Source organism: Leptodactylus fuscus, chromosome 11, assembly GCF_031893055.1.
Source record: "Leptodactylus fuscus isolate aLepFus1 chromosome 11, aLepFus1.hap2, whole genome shotgun sequence".
NCBI lineage: Eukaryota > Metazoa > Chordata > Amphibia > Anura > Leptodactylidae > Leptodactylus > Leptodactylus fuscus.
The window spans coordinates 18193936-18217174 of record NC_134275.1 but is presented as its reverse complement, the minus strand read 5'-3'; the positions used below and the strand labels follow the sequence as shown (position 1 = coordinate 18217174).

The 23239-nt window shown below is 40.9% G+C and overlaps 1 protein-coding gene across 2 annotated transcripts; it reads left to right on the top strand.

The window, feature by feature from the left end:
• The first annotated feature begins 213 nt into the window (after nt 1–213).
• On the top strand, nt 214–22406 carry PLP1 (proteolipid protein 1). 2 transcript variants are annotated; one of them, XM_075259194.1, is made up of 7 exons: nt 214–348; nt 7006–7192; nt 9750–10011; nt 10135–10303; nt 13334–13407; nt 14498–14563; nt 22116–22406. In XM_075259194.1, the coding sequence occupies exons 1-7, from the start codon at nt 345–347 to the stop codon at nt 22266–22268; spliced, it is 915 nt and encodes a 304-aa protein (XP_075115295.1). In that variant the 5' UTR covers nt 214–344; the 3' UTR covers nt 22269–22406. The 2 variants fall into 2 exon arrangements, with proteins under 2 accessions (XP_075115295.1, XP_075115296.1); XM_075259195.1 differs by lacking the exon at nt 22116–22406 and adding an exon at nt 16204–17842.
• Nucleotides 22407–23239: the final 833 nt, after the last annotated feature.

Sequence of the window (23239 nt, the reverse complement as noted above, 5' to 3'; positions counted from 1 at the left end):
AACAGTTTACATAATTCTTAGATTATACTCCTCTCCTCTCAGTAACAATAAACCTTTATATTACGTACAAGAGGGTGACGTGGGGGGAGCTGGCATCTGGGGGCTAACACCCACCATGAGTATATTTTAACCAATGATTTGCCGCTCGGAGGGGAGGTTGCCACCCTGTGGTATTCTCCTACTGACCAGTACCATGACCATTGGAGAAACGAATGTGTTAAGGGGGTTGGCAACCCTATACAAACAATTCAAATGACACTGTGTGGACTCAGACTTTGGTGACAGTAACAGAGAGGGAAAGGTAACTGACTGACTGACAAGGCTCTTCCATAATATTGAATACCATGGGTAAGTCAGAATATTGGACAAGTATCCATCTAAACCTCTGCTTACATATCTAACATACACACACATAACAATAACACATAGCCAACATAACAATAACACATAGCCAACATTACTAGTAAGCTTGTTTTGTTATTGGGTTATATGTTTGTTGATAATGTTACATAGAACAAATAATGGATTAGATACAATTGTTTCATCTACAGAGAACACAAAATAACTGCTCTTGTTTAGAATTAGATAGAAAGAGAAACATTGTACTATTAGACTATTATTTCAGCTCCTTGTCTGGATTGTTACTTATACTTATTGGAAGGGATTATAAACTCAGATTATGCAATGCCATCTCTATAACATATTTCTATCAAGCTGTAGATGTGGACGAGGACGATAAAACAATGTATTTTTATCTTACCTAAGAACAGTGACTGCCTGGTATATTGTATTTTATAGAAGGTATAAAACATAATACAAATAACAGAATTTTCGAGACAATTTCTTTTAGAACAGCGCACAAGGAAGAACGATGTGTCCCATGTAAAGTCGGATAATATTTCTAGATGAGATTTTACAGACGTTCATTATTTCTGCCTCAAAACATATTATATTAATGATTATTGGTCCGGCTGACATACTGACACTCTTCTGCTACAACAATCATCCATGTAATAGAAGCAAAGGGGTATAGAAAAACTTGGAAAAAGTATAAGGAAAATGTTTGTTCTTGTGGGTAAGAAATATATATATATATATATATATATATATATATATATATATATATATATATCATGATAGTCTTCAGTAGTTGATACCTTTTTAAACTACTTATGACCCTGCTTCAAACACTGGAGAAGGGGTTAAATCTGTCGCATGGTTTTATGGCATCTTACAGAAATCACTGACCTGAGAACTGATAAGAAACTGGAATGGTTTACATTGTTTCTACCAATTACTAATAACCCTCTACCCCCCCCCCCCCCCTTCCTCCTGGAATTCTATCTCTATGTGTCCTTTTGTACATTAATATGCAGCCTTCAGAAATTGCTTTTAAATTTACTTGAGAAAGGAGCCGAGATTTCCGAAACGTTGTAATCTGTCATCATTATTAGTTAGCCATTAAAAAGGTATCAACTACTGAAGACTATCAAGTTTTTTGTTTTTTCTTTATATTGGAAAAAGTAGACAGCCCACCCATCCCCTACCCTATTACCAGCTTATTTAATGTGAACCTATATGAAGAACTATTTACCATAACAGTGTTTTGGTTAAGACGTCTATCGGTTGTTGTGTCCCACACAACCGTACCAGGTGAGCAGTCACCTGTTTTTTCTTTTATAAATATCCCTCCGTAACCTGAGGATATTACACCAGGAACGGCTCAGTGCCGTGTTCTTTCTTTTTTGTCTTACCATAACGCATGGGATTGTCCCTTCACAGATAACCCCTTTAAGCCGAGGCCCTACGTTGCGGAAACGCAGCTTTTTTTGTTGCAGATTTTGTTGCGGTTTTTTGAGCCAAAGTCAGTAGTGGATTGAACAGAAGAGAGAAGTGTAAGAACTTTTTATAGAGTTACATAGATACATAGTAGATGAGGTTGGATGAAGACATCAGTCCATCAAGTCCAACCTATAACCCTAAGATCCCCTATAGAGGAAGGCAAAAAAAAACATGAGGCTTATGGCAATTGCCCTATTTCCGGGGAAAAAGTTCCTTCCCGACTCCAATCTGGCAGTCAGTATGAAAACCCTGGATCGACGTGTCCTTAAAATCTAGAGTCCATAACCCGTAATATTGTTCTCTTCCAGAAAGGCATCCAGTTCCCATTCCTTCTTGGCTTTGGCTCAAAAAACTGCAACAAGAAAATCTGCTTTTCGGCAACATGGGGCCGTAGCCTTAATATGATAGAGGCAGGGTCCAGGGAGTGATGCTTCATAGGAAATGTGGTAGTGTGTGTGGCCGTATAAATATATTGATGACCATGTAATACACCATGTGGGTTTGCTGGAGATGATGGTTATTGGGGACTTAATGCGGCATAAGGGAAAGGGCTGTAAAGATGACATTAATGAAGAATATGCAAACACACAGCGCAAGTGTTACAGATGGAATCAAGACTCGAGGTCATCATCAGATACATTATAAATGTACATACAGTAAATAACTGGCTTGCGGTTGAACACTTACTAACACTCAGAGTTACTTTAATAAATAAGGAATTGTATGATAGAAATTGTCTTTAATAATATTTTTCATAATTTTACCGTTAGCAGAGAGTCATTGAAATCAGACTCAGTGATGTTTCCTTGTCAGATGTCATTGTCCTAGTCACAGTCAGTAGTCACAACTTACACAATTTCATTTGTCCACAAATATGCCCCATAATTGTAACTCTCATTTGTACTAACTGTTCTATGCCGACTGCATATTGTAGAAATATACTGTTTGTGGGGTCAGATGATGTCATGGTTCAAGAGTATGCAAATCGACAGCCGAAGTGTTACAACTCTTGAGTTTCGTATACAATGTGGCATGTTTAACAACACAATTGCACAATATTCTTTTTGTTCCTGGAAATCAGTAGGCGTAATGGGAGGTGTCTAGTGTCAGGACATGCCAGCCCTCCCCCCCTCACCATAGACACTTGTTTGTAATACAGAGACTAATTGTCTATTCTTGTGATTGCTTGTGGGAGTGTTGTGTATTGTATACAGGTTATGAATATATTTCTGTATACTAATACTGTATGTTGTGAGACAAAACAAAAGGATCACAGTCTCGGTAAATAATTCAAATACATCAGCTTTTTTGGCACCACTAATGAAGATACTCTAGATAAGAGATCCAGAGATGACTGTGGTCCATTGTCTAATGACTTCTTTATTTATAGTTTGGTGAACAATAAAATACTGTCGAGGATCGGTCTGTGGTCCATTGTGGTTTCACATCGGCATATTGGAGTACTAATATCGAACCTTTTGTTATTGATCATTCCATACAGAGAAGTATCGGTATTGAACTTATTATTACTAATCTAATGGACCATAATAACACTTAGCACTTCTGTCCGGGAAAAGGTAACCTTTATAAAGTGGAGAGCCGCCATGAGAGCAGAGAAGATATATAACCCTTAAAAGATGCAGCCTACTATGGGATATCTATCTATCTATCTATCTATCTATCTATCTATCTATCTATCTATCTATCCATCCATCTATCTCCATATCTATCTATCTATCTATCTATCTATCTATCATCTATCTCCATATCTATCTATCTATCTATCTATCTCCTATCTATCTATCTATCTATCTATCTATCAATCATCTATCTATCTATCTATCTATCTATCTATCTATCCATCTATCTCCATATCTATCTATCTATCTATCTATCTATCTATCTATCTATCTATCTATCTATCTATCTATCTCCATATCTATCTATCTATCTATCTATCTATCTATCTATCTATCTATCTATCTCCATATCTATCTATCTATCTATCTATCTATCTATCTATCTATCTATCTATCTATCTATCATCTATCTATCTATCTATCTATCTATCTATCTCCATATCTATCTATCTATCTATCTATCTATCTATCTATCTATCTATCTCCATATCTATCTATCTATCTATCTATCTATCTATCTATCTCTATCTATTTATCTATGTATCTCCTATCTATCTCCATATCTATCTATCTATCTATCTATCTATCTATCTATCATCTATCTATCTATCTATCTATCTATCTATCATCTATCTATCTCCATATCTATCTATCATCTATCTCCATATCTATCTATCTATCTATCTATCTATCTATCTATCTATCTATCTATCTATCTATATCCATATCTATCTATCTATCTATCTATCTATCTATCTATCTATCTATCTATCTATATCCATATCTATCTATCTATCTATCTATCTATCTATCTATCTATCTATCTATGTATCTCCTATCTATCTCCATATCTATCTATCTATCTATCTATCTATCTATCTATCTATCTATCTATCTCCTATCTATCTATCTATCTATCTATCTATCTATCTCCTATCTATCTATCTATCTATCTATCTATCTATGTATCTCCTATCTATCTATCTATCTATCTATCTATCTATCTATCTATCTATGTATCTCCTCTCTATCTATCTATCTATCTATCTATCTATCTATCTCCTATCTATCTATCTTTCTATCTATCTATTTATCTATCTATGTATCTCCTATCTATCTATCTATCTATCTATCTATCTATCTATCTATCTATCTATGTATCTCCTATCTATCTATATATCTATCTATCTATTTATGTATCTCCTATCTATCTATCTATCTATCTATCTATCTATCTATCTATGTATCTCCTATCTATCTATCTATCTATCTATCTATCTATGTATCTCCTATCTATCTATCTATCTATCTATCTATCTATCATCTATCTATCTATCTATCTATCTATCTCCTAGTTCATAGTTCACAACTATGTCGAAATCTGCACCGCACATTCCAACGAAAATTGGACTTTTCTCTCCATTGTTTTCAGTATAACAATGGTGGAAACCAATGGACACCCATCGAGCCCCATTATAGTCTATGTGGTTTGCAGGTGTTTGCGGATAACCGCTATTTTAGAGGATGGGCTCTCAGCCGTTTGGGTCAAACAACAGAGAGTGTGATCCTATCCTCAGCCTATTAAAGTACAGCGTGCACAGATTAGGGTGGGTTCACACCAGCGCCCGATCTCCATTTTGAGGTTTCCGTTTCCTGCCCGAGAAACTGGACAGGAGACGGAAAACGACAGGCAATTTTCAAACCCATTGGGTTTGCAAAGTGAGTGCCCGTGAGTGCCTTCTGCTCTCCGCGGCGAAACAGTTTTTTTTGTAATTGGATACAAAGTCGACATGCTGGACTTTGTGTCCAGTTAAAAAAAAAAAAAGGTTTCGCCGCGGAGAGCGGAAGACGCTCACAGGTGCTTACCGGCGGACACTGAATGCCAGGTTTCGGTCTCCTGTTGGCAGAAGACGGAAACCTCAAAACGGAGATCAGGCGCTGGTGTGCCCTTAGTCTGAGAAGTTGTTGACTTCTAGAAGAAATCATGGCAGAAAGATTATAACAGGGGGCACCAAGTATTTTAACTCAGCGAGGGGAGGGGGGGGATTGATAAGTTGGCGTTAACTCCTAACGCAAAACCAACTTCTCAGATGCCATGATATCTTTTGATCACATCATCTGAGAGGTGAATTGGCCGTGATTGGAGATGTCTACAGTTATGGACATGGTATGGTATGTTCACAATGCCGCTAACCGGCCATACAACAGTATAATAGGGGTTTAGAAGTTATTTTGCTGAAATATCTGTGTAGGTAAAGGCAGGATAATACTATCTTAAAGTCTATAACCCAAATCCAACAACACAAGAAGAAAAACCAAAACACATCCGGTAGATTAAAATCAATTATTATTGTCCCTTATAATGCTTCTTGGGGAAACCTGTCAATTCTCTCTGAATTAGTCATATCTAGTAGACGAGCACTAACCAGATACCAATAGCATTGCCTCCTTGTAGGGGTATATAGTATTGGTACTAGTTAAAAAGGCATAAGATAGTGAGTAATTCTTGGAAATATCATCTATACATTATCTTTATGACGTGAAAGTTTTTGGTTGTCCATTTGCTTTATCCCATTTACACCTTTTAGCTGTAACTTTTTCTGATTTCGGATCCCCATAGGGTTTAATGTAGTATCCTCATATAGTTTAAAGCATGTGAAAAAATTTTTGATCAGGCCTATGAACACACCAAAGTCATATGCAAGGACCCCGAACGATAGCACATGATAGAGTCCTTATTACTGGTCATGTGCTACCCATTGGTGCCAACTCAAGGTATTATATTCAGCAAGCCTAGGGGAAAATATCTGTGTAATACCAGATCCTCCGAGAAGTCTTCTCCGTGCAGCTTCTCCGCGGCGTCTTCCGGCTCATTATTCACTCTGCCAGGCATTGGGCCTGGGCAGAGCCGACTGCGCATGTCCGCTTGTAGTGAATTCAGAGCCAGAAGATGCCGCGGGGACGCTGCACGGACAAGACGTCTCGGAGGATCCAGCCCGACCTTCACTTGTGGACTTGGTAAGTATAATTTGATCGAACGTTACCTACCCCTGAAACGAGCATTTTCCCCCATAGACTATAATAGGGTTCGATATTCGATTTGAGTAGTCGAATATTGAGGGGCTACTCGAAACTAATATCGAACATTTTACTATTCGCTCATCTCTAGTTACAACGTCTCCACCAATCATGTTATGCTAATTATCCTCGCCAAACCTATTCCTGTGTATGCAATGTGTTATATACTACTTCATTGTCATCATTAAAGCAGAATCACCATTTACACCACAGCTGAGTGTAATTTGTGCGTATCTTTAGCATATGCTAATATGTCTTTATTAATTTGGACTTCAATACGGTGATACTTAGAGTGGATTGCGCTCACAATATGTATATATTATATAAGATGCAACACAATCCTGGGTTTAGTCTTAATGTATAGTCATCTGTTCAGTTATCCATTGATAAATGATGACGACTTCCATTTTTTACCTAAACTAATGCCTTCACTAATAAATTGCAGGCTGGCACGCTGGTTGCATTCGTTGTATGGTTGGAGTACCAGTTGCTTCAGTCATTGCCACTGTCCTTTGCTTTGCCGGCGTGGCCCTGTTTTGTGGATGCGGTCATGAAGCTCTGAGTGGAACTGAAAAACTGATCGAGACCTACTTCTCCAAAAACTACCAGGAATATGAATATCTAATTCATGTGTAAGTATGTCAATAATTGCAATATTTATAAAGATATGCTTGAATGATAAATCTGTAATGGGGCCCCCACTTATCATAAGCCAAGTTTCCGGACTCTCCCACTTCCTTTGTGAATTCCCATTGCCTTATTCATGAACTTTCTTTTAGTATCTTGCCATAGTGTTGGTAACCAACTTTTTTTTTTTTTTTTACTGTACATAGGCCTCTTGTCTTTACTCTCTGGTTTCTCTTGGGGAACAGTGATTGGTTTAGTGGGCATTTCCAGGAAGTAAAGGCCTGGGGGGAATCAAAAATGGGGCCTCTTTCAATATTAGGGCCCCATCTTAAGCTAATACATTTTATATATTCACATATATTTTCACAGAAAACCCCTTTAAGGCCGGAAAAATCGCAGTGTTTTACAGTATATGCAAAGTGGATGGGATTCATGTGAATCCCATGCCCACTCTGCGTTTCAAACCGGAGCGTGGACACACTGCAGTTTCCAAAACCGGCGCGAAGAATGTCAATTATATTGTTAGGATTGGGTCCCACAGGGTCCACTCTCAGCGCACAGCGCCACCTGCGGGTCAATCTAACCCTCGCCCTCGGCCTCATGTAGTGAGGTGTCTGGAGTGTAAGTCCAGATTTCGGCCCACTGAGCATGCTCAGGCCTATTGGAGTCGCTCACAGGCTAAGTGCCACTTCTTGCCTACTGAGCATGAGCAGTGAGGTCATAGCCACCGCCCTGTTGGGCGGGGACTCCCCTTTAAAAAGTGTGAGCCGACGCCCGCCCGGCGCTCACACTTTGTATCAGAAAGACTGAAAAACTTAATGACAGTAGTTGCAGGGAAAGGCTCCAGTGTCCAGGCAGGTTTCCAGACTAGGCCCCAGTGTGGGGTTCCTCTGCTGTTATCTGGGTGCTGAGTAGTTAGGACTGGTAAATCCTGAATTTCTGTCAGCTCTACACCAAGGCTAGGAGCAGTAGAGACTGTTCCAGCCTGTAGAGTTGCAGCAGCTTGGTCTCAGGAGATAGCCTTACTGTACTGTCAAACTTCAGTCTTAAACTCCTAGCTGTTGCAGGAACATTTATGTGGCTGACCAGGGGTGGCATTAACCCTTGGCGGCCTTGTTACTTCTGCAGTACAGGTGCACCTGGCCAGTGAGTTTAACTGGCAGGTTTTAGTTGCACCCTGTTCACATTGGGAGCTGCACCGTCGCATCCGCTCAGTGAACTTAACTGGCGTATGTGTGTTGCTCCTTGTGCACACTGTGCTGTACTGTCATATTGTTGCGCTCAGGCAGACGGCCGCCCATCATAGGGCCTGTGGACCTCGCTGCAGTGCCTTGCAGCCCAGCGGTTCTGTTGTTTAAAAATTATTTTATTTATATACACAGAACCGTAACATATATCTACAGAAATGCCGACGGTTTTCCCTGTAGATATAATGGTAACAGAAAGTCTGCAGAGGAAAATTCCATGAACTTTCTGTTCAAAGCACTGTGGGAGGAACCGGATGCGTTCCCGCCGTGGTTTTTCCGCAGCGCTTTACTTATAGTAACATTTGATAACGTATTGTGTTCAAATCAAAAATTCAATGACCCACATTTATTATTCAGAGGAAAACTAGAGAGAGAGAAAAAAGAAATGTTGGTGTGATCAGGTAGTCTATAGACTTTTATTATGGACTCATTTGTGAGGTCCCCAACGACTAGGCAGTGGACCAGTAACGGGCCGTGTATTACTTGTTGCCAGGCTGGCCCAGTCATCGGGGACCCCTGGCTGGCTACTAGATGTCACTGAAGCTGCTATACTGCGTGTAATACATGGCATAGGAGCATCGGCAGACGCCTGGCACAGAACCTACACCAGCAGATCACTTTCCAGTTACCTAGTATTAATGCAGCTGCCTGGCACACAAGATGTCTGCATATTCTATGTTACTGACGGATCCTTCACTTTGGTGCCACTGGGACCAAGGAACAGAATAGAAAATGCACAGATCGCGTGTGCGAGAACAGATCCCTGTAGAGCTGCATATTACTTATTACCACAGGTAATCCCTTAATCCCCACAGGTAATGGGGTACTATCATAGTAATAGTTCCCCCACCCCCATTAATAACCTTATCTGTGTGTGGGGGACTGTTACTAACTGTTATAGTTGTAGTGCATCAAGTTATAGTGCTTGAAGTACTTTCCTCTCCGCATGATGTGTGCGGACACCGCACGGAAAACACACAGACCCCATTATAGTCTATGGGGTCCATGTGCGTTCATTGCTCACCGCTTTTTAATACGTTCAGTATTCCATTCAGGGGGTTCCTTAAACGGAATACCATACGCAGATGTGAACCAGACCCAAACATAATAACATTTACTTGTGGAAAATGAAATACTCCTTTGAGAAATATCTTAAGACTTTATCAAGGAGATAGTGTGTGCTTTCATATTTGGTATATTGTTTGGCAGGGCATGTTCATATTATCAAGGGAGTAGTATTTATTTTGCACGGCATGCATGTAATACCCATGAAGACAACATATCAGATGTAAGTAACAGTTTCTCCTTTGTACAGGGTCAATGCCTTCCAGTATGCAATATATGGGATCGCCATCTTCTTTTTCTTGTTTGGAATTCTACTTCTGGCCGAGGGATTTTACACCACCACCGCTATCAAACACATCCTGGGAGAATTTAAGCCACAAGTCAAAGGGGGTCTTATCTCTACTGTCACAGGAGGACCCCCCAAAAGTAGAGGCCCCCGGTCAAGATATCCAGTCCACACCTTAGAATTGCTTTGCCGTTGCTTGGGGAGGTGGCTGGGACACCCCGACAAGGTAACTGATGGGTATTCCACGGGGTGTGTTACACCTAGCTCAAGTTTACTACGGCCTCTGCAATCTTTGACATGTTTGTGTTCTATGTAGTAACACAGAGCTGTGTTGGTATTTTTCATGTAGTTTGTTGGTGTTACATACGCCGTTACCATCTTGTGGATCATAATCTTTGCCTGCTCGGCTGTTCCTGTCTACATTTATTTCAACACTTGGGTCACCTGCCAGTCTATTGCAAATCCAGCAAAGACCTCAGCTGGCATCAGTAATCTGTGTGCTGACGCTCGCATGTATGGTAAGTGACAAGCTGTAAACTTTAATGTCTTCATCAATGTGGTTCTGGTTACGTCATTCGTCTTTGACAACTATTGGATCCCTGCTGTTTGACCCCCCCCAGCCCCTCGGTCTAAATGATTTAAAATGGTTAAAAACACTTTAGACCAGAACACTGCCAGTATTCTTAAAGGAATTGTCCACTTTCTGCTACCTTAAGATAGGCCAGCAATATTATTACTGCAGGGCTCTGACAGCCTGGACCCTACTGATCAACTGACCCCGGGAAATGTCACACTGCTAACTCTCTATACCAGTGATGGCTAATAGAGATGAGCAAACAGTAAAATGTTCTATATTCAAATATCGAATCCTATTATACTCTATGGGGGGAAAATGCTCGTTTCAGGGGTAGGCAACATTCGATCAAATTACACTTACCAAGTCCACAAGTGAGGGTCGGGCTGGATCTTCCGAGAAGTCTTCTCCGTGCAGCGTCCCCGCGGCGTCTTCCAGCAATGAATTCACTCTGCCAGGCATCGGGCCTGGGCAGAGCCGACTGCGCATGCCCGCACTACAAGAAAATGGCCGCTTACAGTCAAAGCGGCCATTTTCTTGTAGCGCGGGCATGCACAGTCAGCTCTGCCCAGGCCCGATGCCTAGCAGAGTGAATTCATTGCCGGAAGACGCCGCGGGGACGCTGCATGGAGAAGACTTCTAAAGGTAGGAGAAGAACCAGCGTTGATTGTCCGGCTGTATAGCATTCGGCCAATCAATGCTGGTTCTGCATCATACTTTTTCATTCGAATAGCGAGTGGTACTCGATTGAGTACGAGTATTTCGAATACAGTAGTATTTAATTGAATACCTACTCGATCGAATACTACTCGCTTATCTCTAATAGCTGACCTTTTAAGCTCGGTGTATCAAAATTCATTTAAAAAAAGCTATCACACAGTATATGACTCCCTGTTACTGGCCTATCACATGGTATATGACTCTCTTTTTCTGGCCCATCACACAGTATATAATCCCCTTTTTTAGCCCTCACATGGTGACCCCATTTTCTTTCACCCACAGTATATCAACCCCGTTTTTTACCTACCCCCAACAGCATATAACCCTATTTAAGTCCCTCACACAGTTTATGACAACTTTTATACCCTCTCCCACAGTATATGACCCCTTTTATAAAGCCCACCCACAGTATATGATCCCCGTTATCTCCCCATACAGAGTAGTGGCCAATAATTTTTACTCACCAGTCCATGCTCCAGACCTGGATGCCCTCCGTTGCCACCTCCAAGATGCACAGTTGCCAACGCTGCAGAAGGCTGGGACGCTGTACGTAGTGTTGCGGCGTTCTTCAGCGTTGTGACGTCAGTGTAGTGCCACCTAGAGGAGGCAGCGGAAGGCCGCCAGGACAGGACAGGAGTGTGGACAGATGAGTAAAAGTATCAACAGCTGCTTATTGCAATAACACGGTAAGTAGCTACAGATGCGTCACCTAAAATGTTTTGCCATGTTGCCTGTGACCGTGACTGTGTCAGAGGTTCGCCATCACTGCTGTGTGTGGAAGGGGAAACAGACACCATTTTTTTTTGTCATGGGTAACAAAACCTGGCACCATAATGGGGATGTAGCAATTACATCTTTGCTGTGGGACGCAGCTTTTATTATGTAACCAATACTTTGTCCACAATCCACTGACAATGAAATATACATCAACTAGACAGTTCTAACAATATTTTATATAGGAAAACCTCGGTTCAAGCCTTAAATTCACTATGATCTTAAAAAATAAATTGGGCTGTTTTGTTGATGTACATAGAACTTATTTACACAACCAACTTTCTTGACTCTATGTTGTACATGATCTCTGAAAAAAATTGGTCATACTCTATTTTCTGGTTCATTTTCATGGCCCAGTCTTGCCCATGTGGGTTAATGAGTCTATGATAAAAAAGGAACTTCAAAAAAAAGGTCAAGAATTGGTTTGGCCTTGTGACTGGTTCTGACACATCACTGACCTCTAGTTAGTTCTGTTATGGACCCCTCCATTTTGCCTATTGGCCGGGCATTGGGGTGGATGACGCAATCATCCACCTTCTTCACAGAGCTCTCTCTCACCCAGAGAAATCGGGGAACACTGTGAGAATAATGTTCTTTAGTTTCTCCAGTGCTATTAACACCATTCAGCCAGGACTACTGAGGGAGAAGCTGAACCTTGGTGGTGTGGACCATCACCTGTCCAACTGGATCCTAGACTACCTGACAACCCGCCCTCAGTATGTGAGAGCCCGGGACTGTGTGTCTGACACTGTGATCTGTAGTACGGGGGCACCACAAGGTACAGTTCTTGCCCCATTCCTCTTCACACTGTACACTGCTGACTTTAGGCACAACTCATCCAGCTGTTACTTACAGAAGTACTCCGATGACTCTGCTATAGTCGGCCTCATCACTGATGGTGACAATAGGGAATACAGAGACTTAAACCGGGATTTTGTGGAATGGTGCCAGCAGAACCATCTCAGGATTAATGCTGGGAAGACCAAGGAGATGGTGGTGGACTTTAGTAAGCAGAGGAGTGCTCCGACCCCGGTGGAGATCCAAGGGACAGGCATTGTTATAGTCAAGAACTATAAGTACCTGGATGTGCTCCTCAATAATAAGCTATGCAATTTATGCAGATTAGACCCCTTGAACGGAAATCCATGTGCAGATGTGATTCAACCCTCAGCCGTACAGTTCTGTTCATCTTGCTAAATTGACAACTGGGTATTGGGGCTATATACCTGTACAGTTTACCTCTGTCCAATCTCTTCTTTAGAAGTATATTTTTATATTTAATTTTCTAAAAAGTTGTTGTTTTATGCAACATTCCATCTATGTAAGGTTGGGGTCACACCTGCACCTGGTCTCCGGATTCATATCATTAGGTTTCTGTCCCCCAGACGGAAACCCGAACTATGGTAAAGGTTTATAAAGCTGTAAATCACGGTTTACTTTCTTAGATTTACTGATTTTCACTTTCTTTTCTCCTTTGTAGGTGTCCTGCCATGGAATTCATTCCCTGGAAAAGTGTGTGGAACCAGTTTACTTGCCATCTGCAAGACTAGTGAGGTTAGTTTCATTATTTGTCTTTTTTTAATGTATACAGATTAAGTATATAGGGGCGAATTAATGTAAGATTACCCAAGGGCTGCAAGAATTTATCACAAATTGTTGCATTAGCTATTGTGCACTCCTTTGGCTGTCTCCATACCATCAGCCAACAGTTTCCATACCAAGAGATTTGTTGGTTCTGCCTTCTGAGCATGCGCAGAAAAAAACAGACAGTAATAACAGAAAGTATAATGCACGCCCGTCCGTGACTGTCCGTTACCCATAGACGTAAATGTTAAGAAATAACAGACTCTTGACATCCGTCACGAAATCCTGAATGTAAGATTTTTTGTCTGCGAAAAAAATGGACTTGTGAGAGATTGGGTGTATAACGGACACAAGTTAAAATCCCATTGAAATGAATGGAAATTTTAACGGATTTGTGACGGTTCTGCTAGAATCAATAGCAACTGGCGGTCACGAGCAGTAGTGTGAACGACCCCTAAAAAAAGGGAAAAAAGATACCAAGGTCAATATTGGATGACTATAGCTATTTTTGTATCACAGTGGAAAATATAGGATAAATCAAACCATATTTATTGATGTTTTAAGTGGAAATTTCTATGATCTAGCCCTCTATCTGCCATTACTACCTCTAGGGTTAGTACATTCCAAAATACAAACTCCTCTTAGGCCTGGTTCACATCAGCGTTCGGTATTCTGCTTGGGGACCCCCTGAATGGAATACTGAACACATTAACAAGCGGTGAGCAATGAAAGCACATGGTCTCCATAGACTATAATGGGGTCCATGTGTTTTACGCGCAGTGTCGCATGAAACGTGCGGAGAGAAAAATACTTCATGAACTACTTTCCTCTTCACATGGCTCGTACTGTCTCCTGGCCGAAACCACACGGACCCCATTACAGTCTATGGGGTCCGTGTGGTTTCATTGCTCACCACTTGTTAATGCATTTGGTATTCCTTTCATGGGGTCCCCAAGCGGACTTTTCGAACGGAATACCGAACGCAGATGTGAACCAGGCCTTACTGTTTGTTTGTTTTCAAGCAAAATTGGTCTAACTCATCAAAAATCTTGTCTTCCAGTTTCAGATGACGTTTCACCTTTTCATTGCGGCTTTTGTTGGTGCAGGTGCAACTCTTGTGGCTCTGGTAAGTTAAAGTTCTGTTACAAATGACAGAATAAGCATTAATAATATGTCTATTGCTTTGACTCAAATCTTGTAGGCTTGAAAGGGCTCAGAAACGGATCTTCATTTTCTAGCTAGACCAATGAGGAAAGACCTGGCAGTTTTAGCATTCAGCTCCATCCAGCCTTTTACTCTTATGAACCCCCATAAAAGCGGACACGTTCAGATTCCTTTCCTGTGTAAGGCCGGGCGTCCCATGTAGCCTAAACACGGTGATTTGGCCGCTAAAGAATCTGTACGTTTTAGAGTACCTGCAAAGTGCATGGGATTCTGGCCAATCGGTCCCACACATTGAAATCGCAGAAATGTGTTTTTGTAATTCGCAGCATGTCAACTACACCTACAGATATGCTGGCAGTTTCCCTGTAGGTATAATAGAAGCAGAGGAAAACTCAATGCATTTCTGCTCTGTTTTTTTTCTGCAGTGCTTTTTGGCTGCCCCACCCTACATCAGCCTTAAAGGGCCGATTTTATAGAAAATAGGGCTCTAGTTTACAGCAAAGGAGGGCCAAACCCTTCCTTATCACATCTTACCATTTACAGACAATTTTTCATAAACACTAGTTCCATATCTATACAGGAATAAATTTTCATTGCAAAATCCCTGGTAGTTTAAAGGGATCCTATCACTCAGATGGCATTTTTTGTGCCTAACACGTAGGAATAGCCTTAAGAAAGGCTATTCGTCTCCTAACTTTAGATGTCTTCTCCACGCCGCCATTTCGTAGAAATACCGGTTTTCGCCGGTATGCAAATGAGTTCTCTCGCAGCACTGAAGGCGGGCCCAGCGCTCAAACAGCACTGGGGGAGTTCCCAATGCTGCCAGAGAACTCTCCAGTGCCACCTCCATCTTCTTCAGGAACGTCGTCTTCCTGTGTCTTTTTCTGAAACTTGTAGGCCTCGGGCAGAGCCTACTGAGCATGCTCGTGGCCACAAGAAAAATGGCCGCTTACACAGTGCTGTGAAAGAATCATTTGCATACCAGCGAAAACTGGTATTTCTATGGAACGGCGGCAGGGAGAAGACATCTAAAGGTAGGAGACGAATAGCCTTTCTTAAGGCTATTCTGACGTGTTAGGCACAGAAAATGCCATCTGAATGATAGGATCCCTTTAAGTCAGTAATGGGGGGGCATTAAAAGATTTATTGGTAAATTCAGGTTACTCCTCGTGGTCTCTCTAGAATAGGGAGCCCCAGCTTGACACCTGTGAAACCAGCTTTGCAGTATATGGGGCGTTCACACTTGTGCCCCTGTGCACCCTATGTCATTCGACCGGGTTTCCGTCCTAAGCCAAGGAGAAACCGCAGCCACTCCGCAGGGAAACCATTTTTTTTTTTGGCTGGACATAAAGTTGGACTGTGTGTCCAGCCAAAAGGAATGGTTTCCCCACGGAGAGGCTGCAGGTGGACTCCGGCGCTTTCAAATGAATGGGTTTTGAAACTGGCCGCCGGGAAGCCATCCCCTATAACATAGGGCGCACTGGGGCGCAAGTGTGAACACCCCTTAATCTGTATTGTAGCACTTCAGTATTGTAACCAATTCTTTATCTAATGCTCATGTTGCTACAACGAGTGTTCTCTCTTCTGTATGTTCCTTTACAGCTCACATATATGATAGGTGCATCTTTCAACTATGCTGTGCTTCGAGTTACTGGCCGAAGCGATCGAAAGTTTTAGTCTCCAAGCTGAGGACTGAGTAAAAAAAACAAACAAAAAAAATGTCTTCAAAATTTTATGTTCATAACCTATTTTTTTATCCTCCTTTATTTAATTGTTGAAGTTTCAATAACGTATCTGGTAGCTTCTATAGCTGGTCTGCCCTTTGTATCCCACATGCCGTCTTTACCTTGCCGATATCTTGCAGTAAAGATGGCCGTACAATACTAAGGGCTGGTATCGTGCCATGACGGGAACGCAAAGGATCTCTGTCCTATCTGGTTTAATTAGCAATTAATGGAATCAGAGATCACACTTAAGACCGGCGGTCGTATCTGATCTCTATTAACTCAGGATATGGTGCTACTGTATAGTGTTATCCTACGTAACCCTAGTATTAATGCAAAATAGACACCGCAATGAAACCAATCATAATATGTATCGCATAGGCAACCTGTTTGGCTTGTCTAGAATTCTATTAGGTTTAGTTACCATGATCTATGTAGGATTAGCTTATACTTACTAGGTCACTAGTGTGCGCTATTATACTGTGTCACCTATTACACCTTGTATTAAAGGATTATTTCAGCCCTGTTATTTGGTGACATAACATTTGCAAGCAAGCAAATCCGCCTGCCGCTTATATCACACCCTATAAGACCCATATGTATGCTTGTAGTCTACACTTGTCTAACAGCTACTGCATGTCCAAGGATAGGAACTATTAATGTCCCCTTATCCTTCCGCCCCATGACATTTCTTAAGACGTGGACGGCCACATTTGACAGTGATCCATTTGTTTGCCGGTCAGACCGAATCACCAGACTTTAGTGTATGGCCAGCGTTACTTGATACAAGATCCTCAATTTTATGACTGAATTTAATGAAAATCGAATGATAAATAGAAATATATATGTAAACTTTTCTGATCTCGATACTGGAGAGTGGTCATAGAGGGAGACATATTCCTAGAAATAGTAAAGTCAGTAGAGATGAGTGAGTAGTATTCGATCGAATACCTCGCCGGCATAGGAATGCGTGTAATCGGCCAAACATCGAATGGTCGAAGTGTTTAACCCCTCGGTGTTCGGCCGCTTACACGCATTCCTCTGCCGGCGAGGTATTCGATCGAATACTACTCGCTCATCTCTATTAGTCAAACAACCAATGGATAGATAGCTGACCTAGCGATATCATATGGTCATACGAGGAAATAAAAAATGGTGCCACATACGTAATACAGTTTAGTGTAATCTGAAAATATGACGAAATGTAAAGCTCTGTTCCCATTGGCATTGGTATTTGTTCCAACGTGAGACTCAACAGAAACTTGATGGACCCATATTTCTGCCGAGTCTTGGATTCTTTGATATGAGATCCGTCCATAGTTATTTAAAAATGGATCCAACAAAACAGCCATGATATTAAAAACAGATGATAAGATGCTAAAGTGAACAGAGCCCAAGTGGATTCATTCAATATCCTTCATATGAACTAGTTTTATTAGAATGTATCCAGTCGGATATATTTTTAATAGAGATTCGATCGAATACCTCTCTCCCATAGGAATGCGTGTAAGCGGCCGAACACCGAGGGGTTAAGCGCAGTGAATATTTGTTGCGCTTAACCCCTTGGTGTTCGGCCGCTTACACGCATTCCTATGGGAGCGAGGTGTTCGATTGAATACTACTCGCTCGTCTCTAATTTTCATATGTGCATAAAAGGAAATCAAGAGTCCCTGTAACATATATATATATATATATATATATATATATATATATATATATATATATGTACTGTCATGTCCAAAATTCAAATGTCCTATATCACAAGCCATATATCAGCCATATAGCGCAGAGCAATGCCTGATACTTTCCGCTATCTATATCAATATATAAAGTAGGTCTCATTAAACATCTATTTTCTTATTAAATTTATTCCCAAAAATTCTAACTATAAGGACATGAAATGTAGCAGAGGTTTGTGGTACGGACAAAAGTCATCCACTGAATCACAATACACATTTATGGTTTACGATCCACAATGGAATTTTACATATATCATTTCTGATGCATAAAAACAACCCAAATTCTATCCTTTTGACAGTTCGTGTGTCAATATAATTATGTTGTAATCCTAATCCCAGATTCCGCACTCCTATTCATACGTGATAATATTAAGATAAAACATAGGGCAGATACATACATAAATCGTACTTTTAGTGCAGTCTCTTGCATAGGAGGGTTATATATTTGGAGCCGGGAATCTACGTATAGATGAGCTCTAAATCTCCTCCCTTCTATCCTGTTCCACTAATGTTGTGCTAATCTATAGGAACCCTAAGGTCCTTATATTACAGAAGACAATTGCGGAACCTATAAAGAGTATATTCATAGTGCAGGGATTCTTAAGGGGGTCGTACCAAGTTTTGAAGCTACGCCCTATCCATAGGATAATCATGCGATCAGTGGGAGTCTGATCACTGGGACCGGTTCCCCCATCCCTGGAGATAGCTAAATGCAGTCTCATAGAGAATGATGGAGTGGCAAGGTGTGATAAAGGAACAAGACCCTCATTTTAGGGACTGGGGGGCCCAGGGGTCAGACCCCACCAATCATGCAATGATCCATTATCCTAACTTCAAAGCTTGGTACGATCCCGTTACTCTCAGACTAAGTAGAGGACCATACAGCTGATGATAAAGTCATTGGGGGAGAGCTATGAACTGTCTAAATAAAATAGTAACCAATCACAGTGCACCTTTTATTTTTCAATTGTACAATGAGTAACGAAAGATACGCCGCGATTGGTTGTTGTGGATGACAAAGACAGTAATATAAACCCGCCCCTATATGTACAGACTAGGCCCGTATTATCATACTCAGCTGCATGTGTATAATACCACCCAATGGCATCAAAGAATAGTAATTAGTGTTGAGCGAGTAGTATGCGTGTAATCGGCCGGAGACACCAAGGGGTTAAACACATCGACTCTTCGAAGCATTTAACCCCTTGGTGTTCGGCCGATTACACGCATTCCTATGCCGACGAGGTATTCGATGAATACTACTCGCTCATCACTAATAGTAATATAAAGGAATACAAGGAATAGTAGTATTAAGAATAGTGCCTGAGTAACTAGCAAGAAAACACCTTCCATTGGTCTTCTATCCCGCTTCTAGCGTAGGATACATAAGCACACAACCTCACACAAATCAAGTGGTCTTGATCCAGCAGATAAAGGGTGTTATTTTTTGTTATACAGTATAATTTTTCCGTCTTCTTTTGGTATTGCTGTGAATCACTAATTATGGAATGTAAGAGCTTAAAAAGCAATTAAATGTTTCTTTATCAAATTTCAGACTTGTCTGTCTGGGTGAATTTTTTGGTGTTGTATTGATGTGCAGGTATATGAGGCGAATCAGACGAAATGATCAGAAATTGACATTACAAATAACCTTTGCCGAAGTATGCATTCAAATTCTATAAAAGACACTTATACCTACACATATGCTGTATAGGAGGCCTGGTTCACATCTGCGTTCGGTATTAGGTTTGGGGACCCCCCCGAATGGAATACCGAACGCATTGACAAGTGATGAGCAATGAAAGCACACGGACCCCATAGACTATAATGGGGTCCATGTGTTTTCCGCCCGGTGTCAGTACGAGTCATGCGAAGAGGAAAGTGGTTCATGAAGTACTATAATGGGATCCGTGTGTTTTCCGCACGGAACATAGAGAGAGAAAAGTACTGGATTAACTACTTTTCTCTCTACACGACTCTTGTGGACATCATGCGGAAAACACACGGACCCCATTATAGTCTATGGGGTTTGTGTGCTTCCATTGCTCAATGTGGACTCCCCAAACAGAATACCAAACGCAGATATGAACTAGACCTCAGCCATAAACTGCCGACTGCAAATTATTTTTTAAGGTCAAAATGACATATTAGATAAAAATGAAGAATTCTATTTTTGGATTAAAATGAAACAGATGGCACGGACAATAACAATTCTAGAAATAGCAGAATTTGTAACAATATTTCAATTTGCAACTGATTTGAATGAATTAGTAATGATGACTGCATGCAATGCTGATACCTCTCCGAAACCCGATTCATAGCCGTTATTTCAGACTTCTAGCCAAATTACAAACATGCAATTTTATTTAATTTTTTTCTTCTAAGGCTGATGCACATGGCCATGTTACGGAACGGTACAACCTTCAATGTGTACAAATCCTTAATATAGCATGCATAGTAGAGATGAGCGAGTAGTATTTGATCGAATACCTCACTGCCATGGGAATGCGTGTAAGCGGCCGATCACCCCTTGGCGATCGGCCGCTTACACGCATTCCTATGGCAGCGAGGTATTCAATCGAATACTACTCTCTCATCTCTAATGCAAAGTCTTCTTTAGGGCTTTCGATATTATACAGCAACATCCATTTTTGCAATAAAAGCTGTTGTATGTGAACATATCCTAAGAATCTTCACCTGCCTCTTGCACATGGTTGCCTTACGTATCCTTGTTGTACATATGTTGTTCATACACTGCTATGGATCCATGCTCAAAACTTCTAATTTTACGAACATCTTTTTATTTCTCAAGGATTCATAAGAAATCTCTTAGAAAATAAAATTCCAAGTGTACGTGTTCATATTTATGAGACCGCAAAGACTACATCACTATCAGGGGGCATTCACAAGGAAGTTGGCACTGATTCTGGCATGATCACTTGCGGCAGAATCGGTGCTGAAAAAAAGACTCCCATTGACTACAATGGGTTCCATTTTTGAAATCAATGGGAGGCTTTTTTTTTACCATTGATTTCAATGGGTTCCGCACGGAAAACAGAACCCATCGAAGTCAATGGGAGGGTTTTTTTTGCCATTGATTTCAATGGAACCCATCGAAGTCAATGGGAGGCTTTTTTTTTTACCATTGATTTCAGTGGGTTCCGCACGGAAAACAGAACCCATCGAACTCAATGGGAGGCTTTTTTTTTTACCATTGATTTCAATGGGTTCCGCACGGAAAACAGAACCCATCGAAGTCAATGGGAGGGGTTTTTTTTGCCATTGATTTCAATGGAACCCATCGAAGTCAATGGGAGGCTTTTTTTTACCATTGATTTCAATGGGTTCCGCACGGAAAACAGAACCTATAAAAGTCAATGGGAGGCTTTTTTTTTTTTCTTTACCATTGATTTCAATGGGTTCCACACGGAAAAAAGAACCCATTGAAGTCAATGGGAGGCTTTTTTTTTACCATTGATTTCAAAGGGTTCCGCACGGAAAACAGAACCCATCGAAGTCAATGGGAGTCTTTTTTTCAGCGCCGATTCTGCCGCGCGTTATCGTGCCAGAATCAGCGCCAACTTCCTCCAGGTGAATGTCCCCTTAAGGGTAAAAAAAAAAATGAGACTTTGCTGTGCGGATGTATCTGTGTAATGTGTCAATATAAATACAATATTATACATTATTAGTAGGATGTGTTCTCCAAATTCTCACTTAACAAAGGTAGTTGACTAGAGGGGGCGAGCTAAGTGCGTACTTGGGTGCTGTCTCAAAAGCTATAGCTTTACAACCAAGAAACGTATTGTCAAGGATGCCTATATAGCATTCTCATTAATGGAGATGGAAACCATTGATATTACACTTATAAGAAATCCTATTTATAACATGCAGCTTAGTCAATAGAAATCATTCGAGAGGTTTTACGAAATGGAGAATTTCTCCAAAGGTGTTAATAGGAAGTTCTTCTTCTGGGACCTCCTTTGGGTAAGTCAACAAAATAGGGGGAATTTTTTGAACCCAAAGGCAGACACTAGTCTCCCTTTTCTTTCAGATACACGCCCTCATGTGTCTGTCAGCCAACAGGGTATATCACCAGCAAGCCCTAGAGACTGGGAAAAGCCAGCAGACTCCACAGGCGGAGGGCTCAGAACTCACTGAGATTCTTCCGGAGCTCCCACAAAGAAGCGCAGAAAACCTGGTGTAAAACGCCCCTTTAGTTTGGGGTGTCCCAGGTTGGAAGCATGCCTTTTTTTCCACAGTTTACTGAATAGGGCTGTTTTGTCATGTAGCGTTTTTTTCCTTATAGGGTTTTACGACAATGCTGTTGATTTCTTATTATATTTCTCGATGATAATTTATGATTTTTTTTTGCTTTTTATTGATTATTCAGTTACGATGACGAATAATTTGTTTTCCTATGAGAATACTAGATCCCGATTTGACCGCATGAATGATTCTATTTATCGATTGTGAAACTTTAACCCATTTTTATATATCGTTCGACAAAAAACTTTAGGTTACCCATCTATAGAAGTAAGATATTGCCCCTTTCACATAGGAATACAATGAAAATGACCTCTTATACCCCGTTACCCATGTGTTTTGCTAGAATGATGTCGTGGCTTCTCAAAGAGACTCTAAATTAAAGGTTATCGTTACCCTGGCTGACATACAGTTGTACGAAAAAGAAATAAAAACCTATTCCCCTACTCCGTTGTCGTATCCGTTATTGTTTCCACTGTCTGCGATGATTTATCCAGCATGGTATAGGTAAGGAGTCTAGTGTTGAGCGAGTAGTATTCGATCGAATACCTCGCCGGCATAGGAATGCGTGTAATCGGCCGAACGCCAAGGGGTTAAACGCATCGAATCTTCGAAGCGTTTAACCCCTTGGTGTTCGGCCGAGTACATGCTTTCCTATGCCGGCGAGGTATTCAATCAAATACTACTCGCTCAACACTAGTAAGGACCAGAATGCAATGCTGTCTGAACACACAGGTTTTTATAACATGCGTTTTGGGGGGATTTTTTTTTACTATTTTTGATTTAATGCTCTGAATAAATGTCCTTTAAAACTCAGTAATTTGTACTGAAGATTAGAGATGAGTGAGTAGTTAAATATTTGATATTCGTTTCGAGTAGCCCCTCAATATTCGACTACTCGAATCAAATATC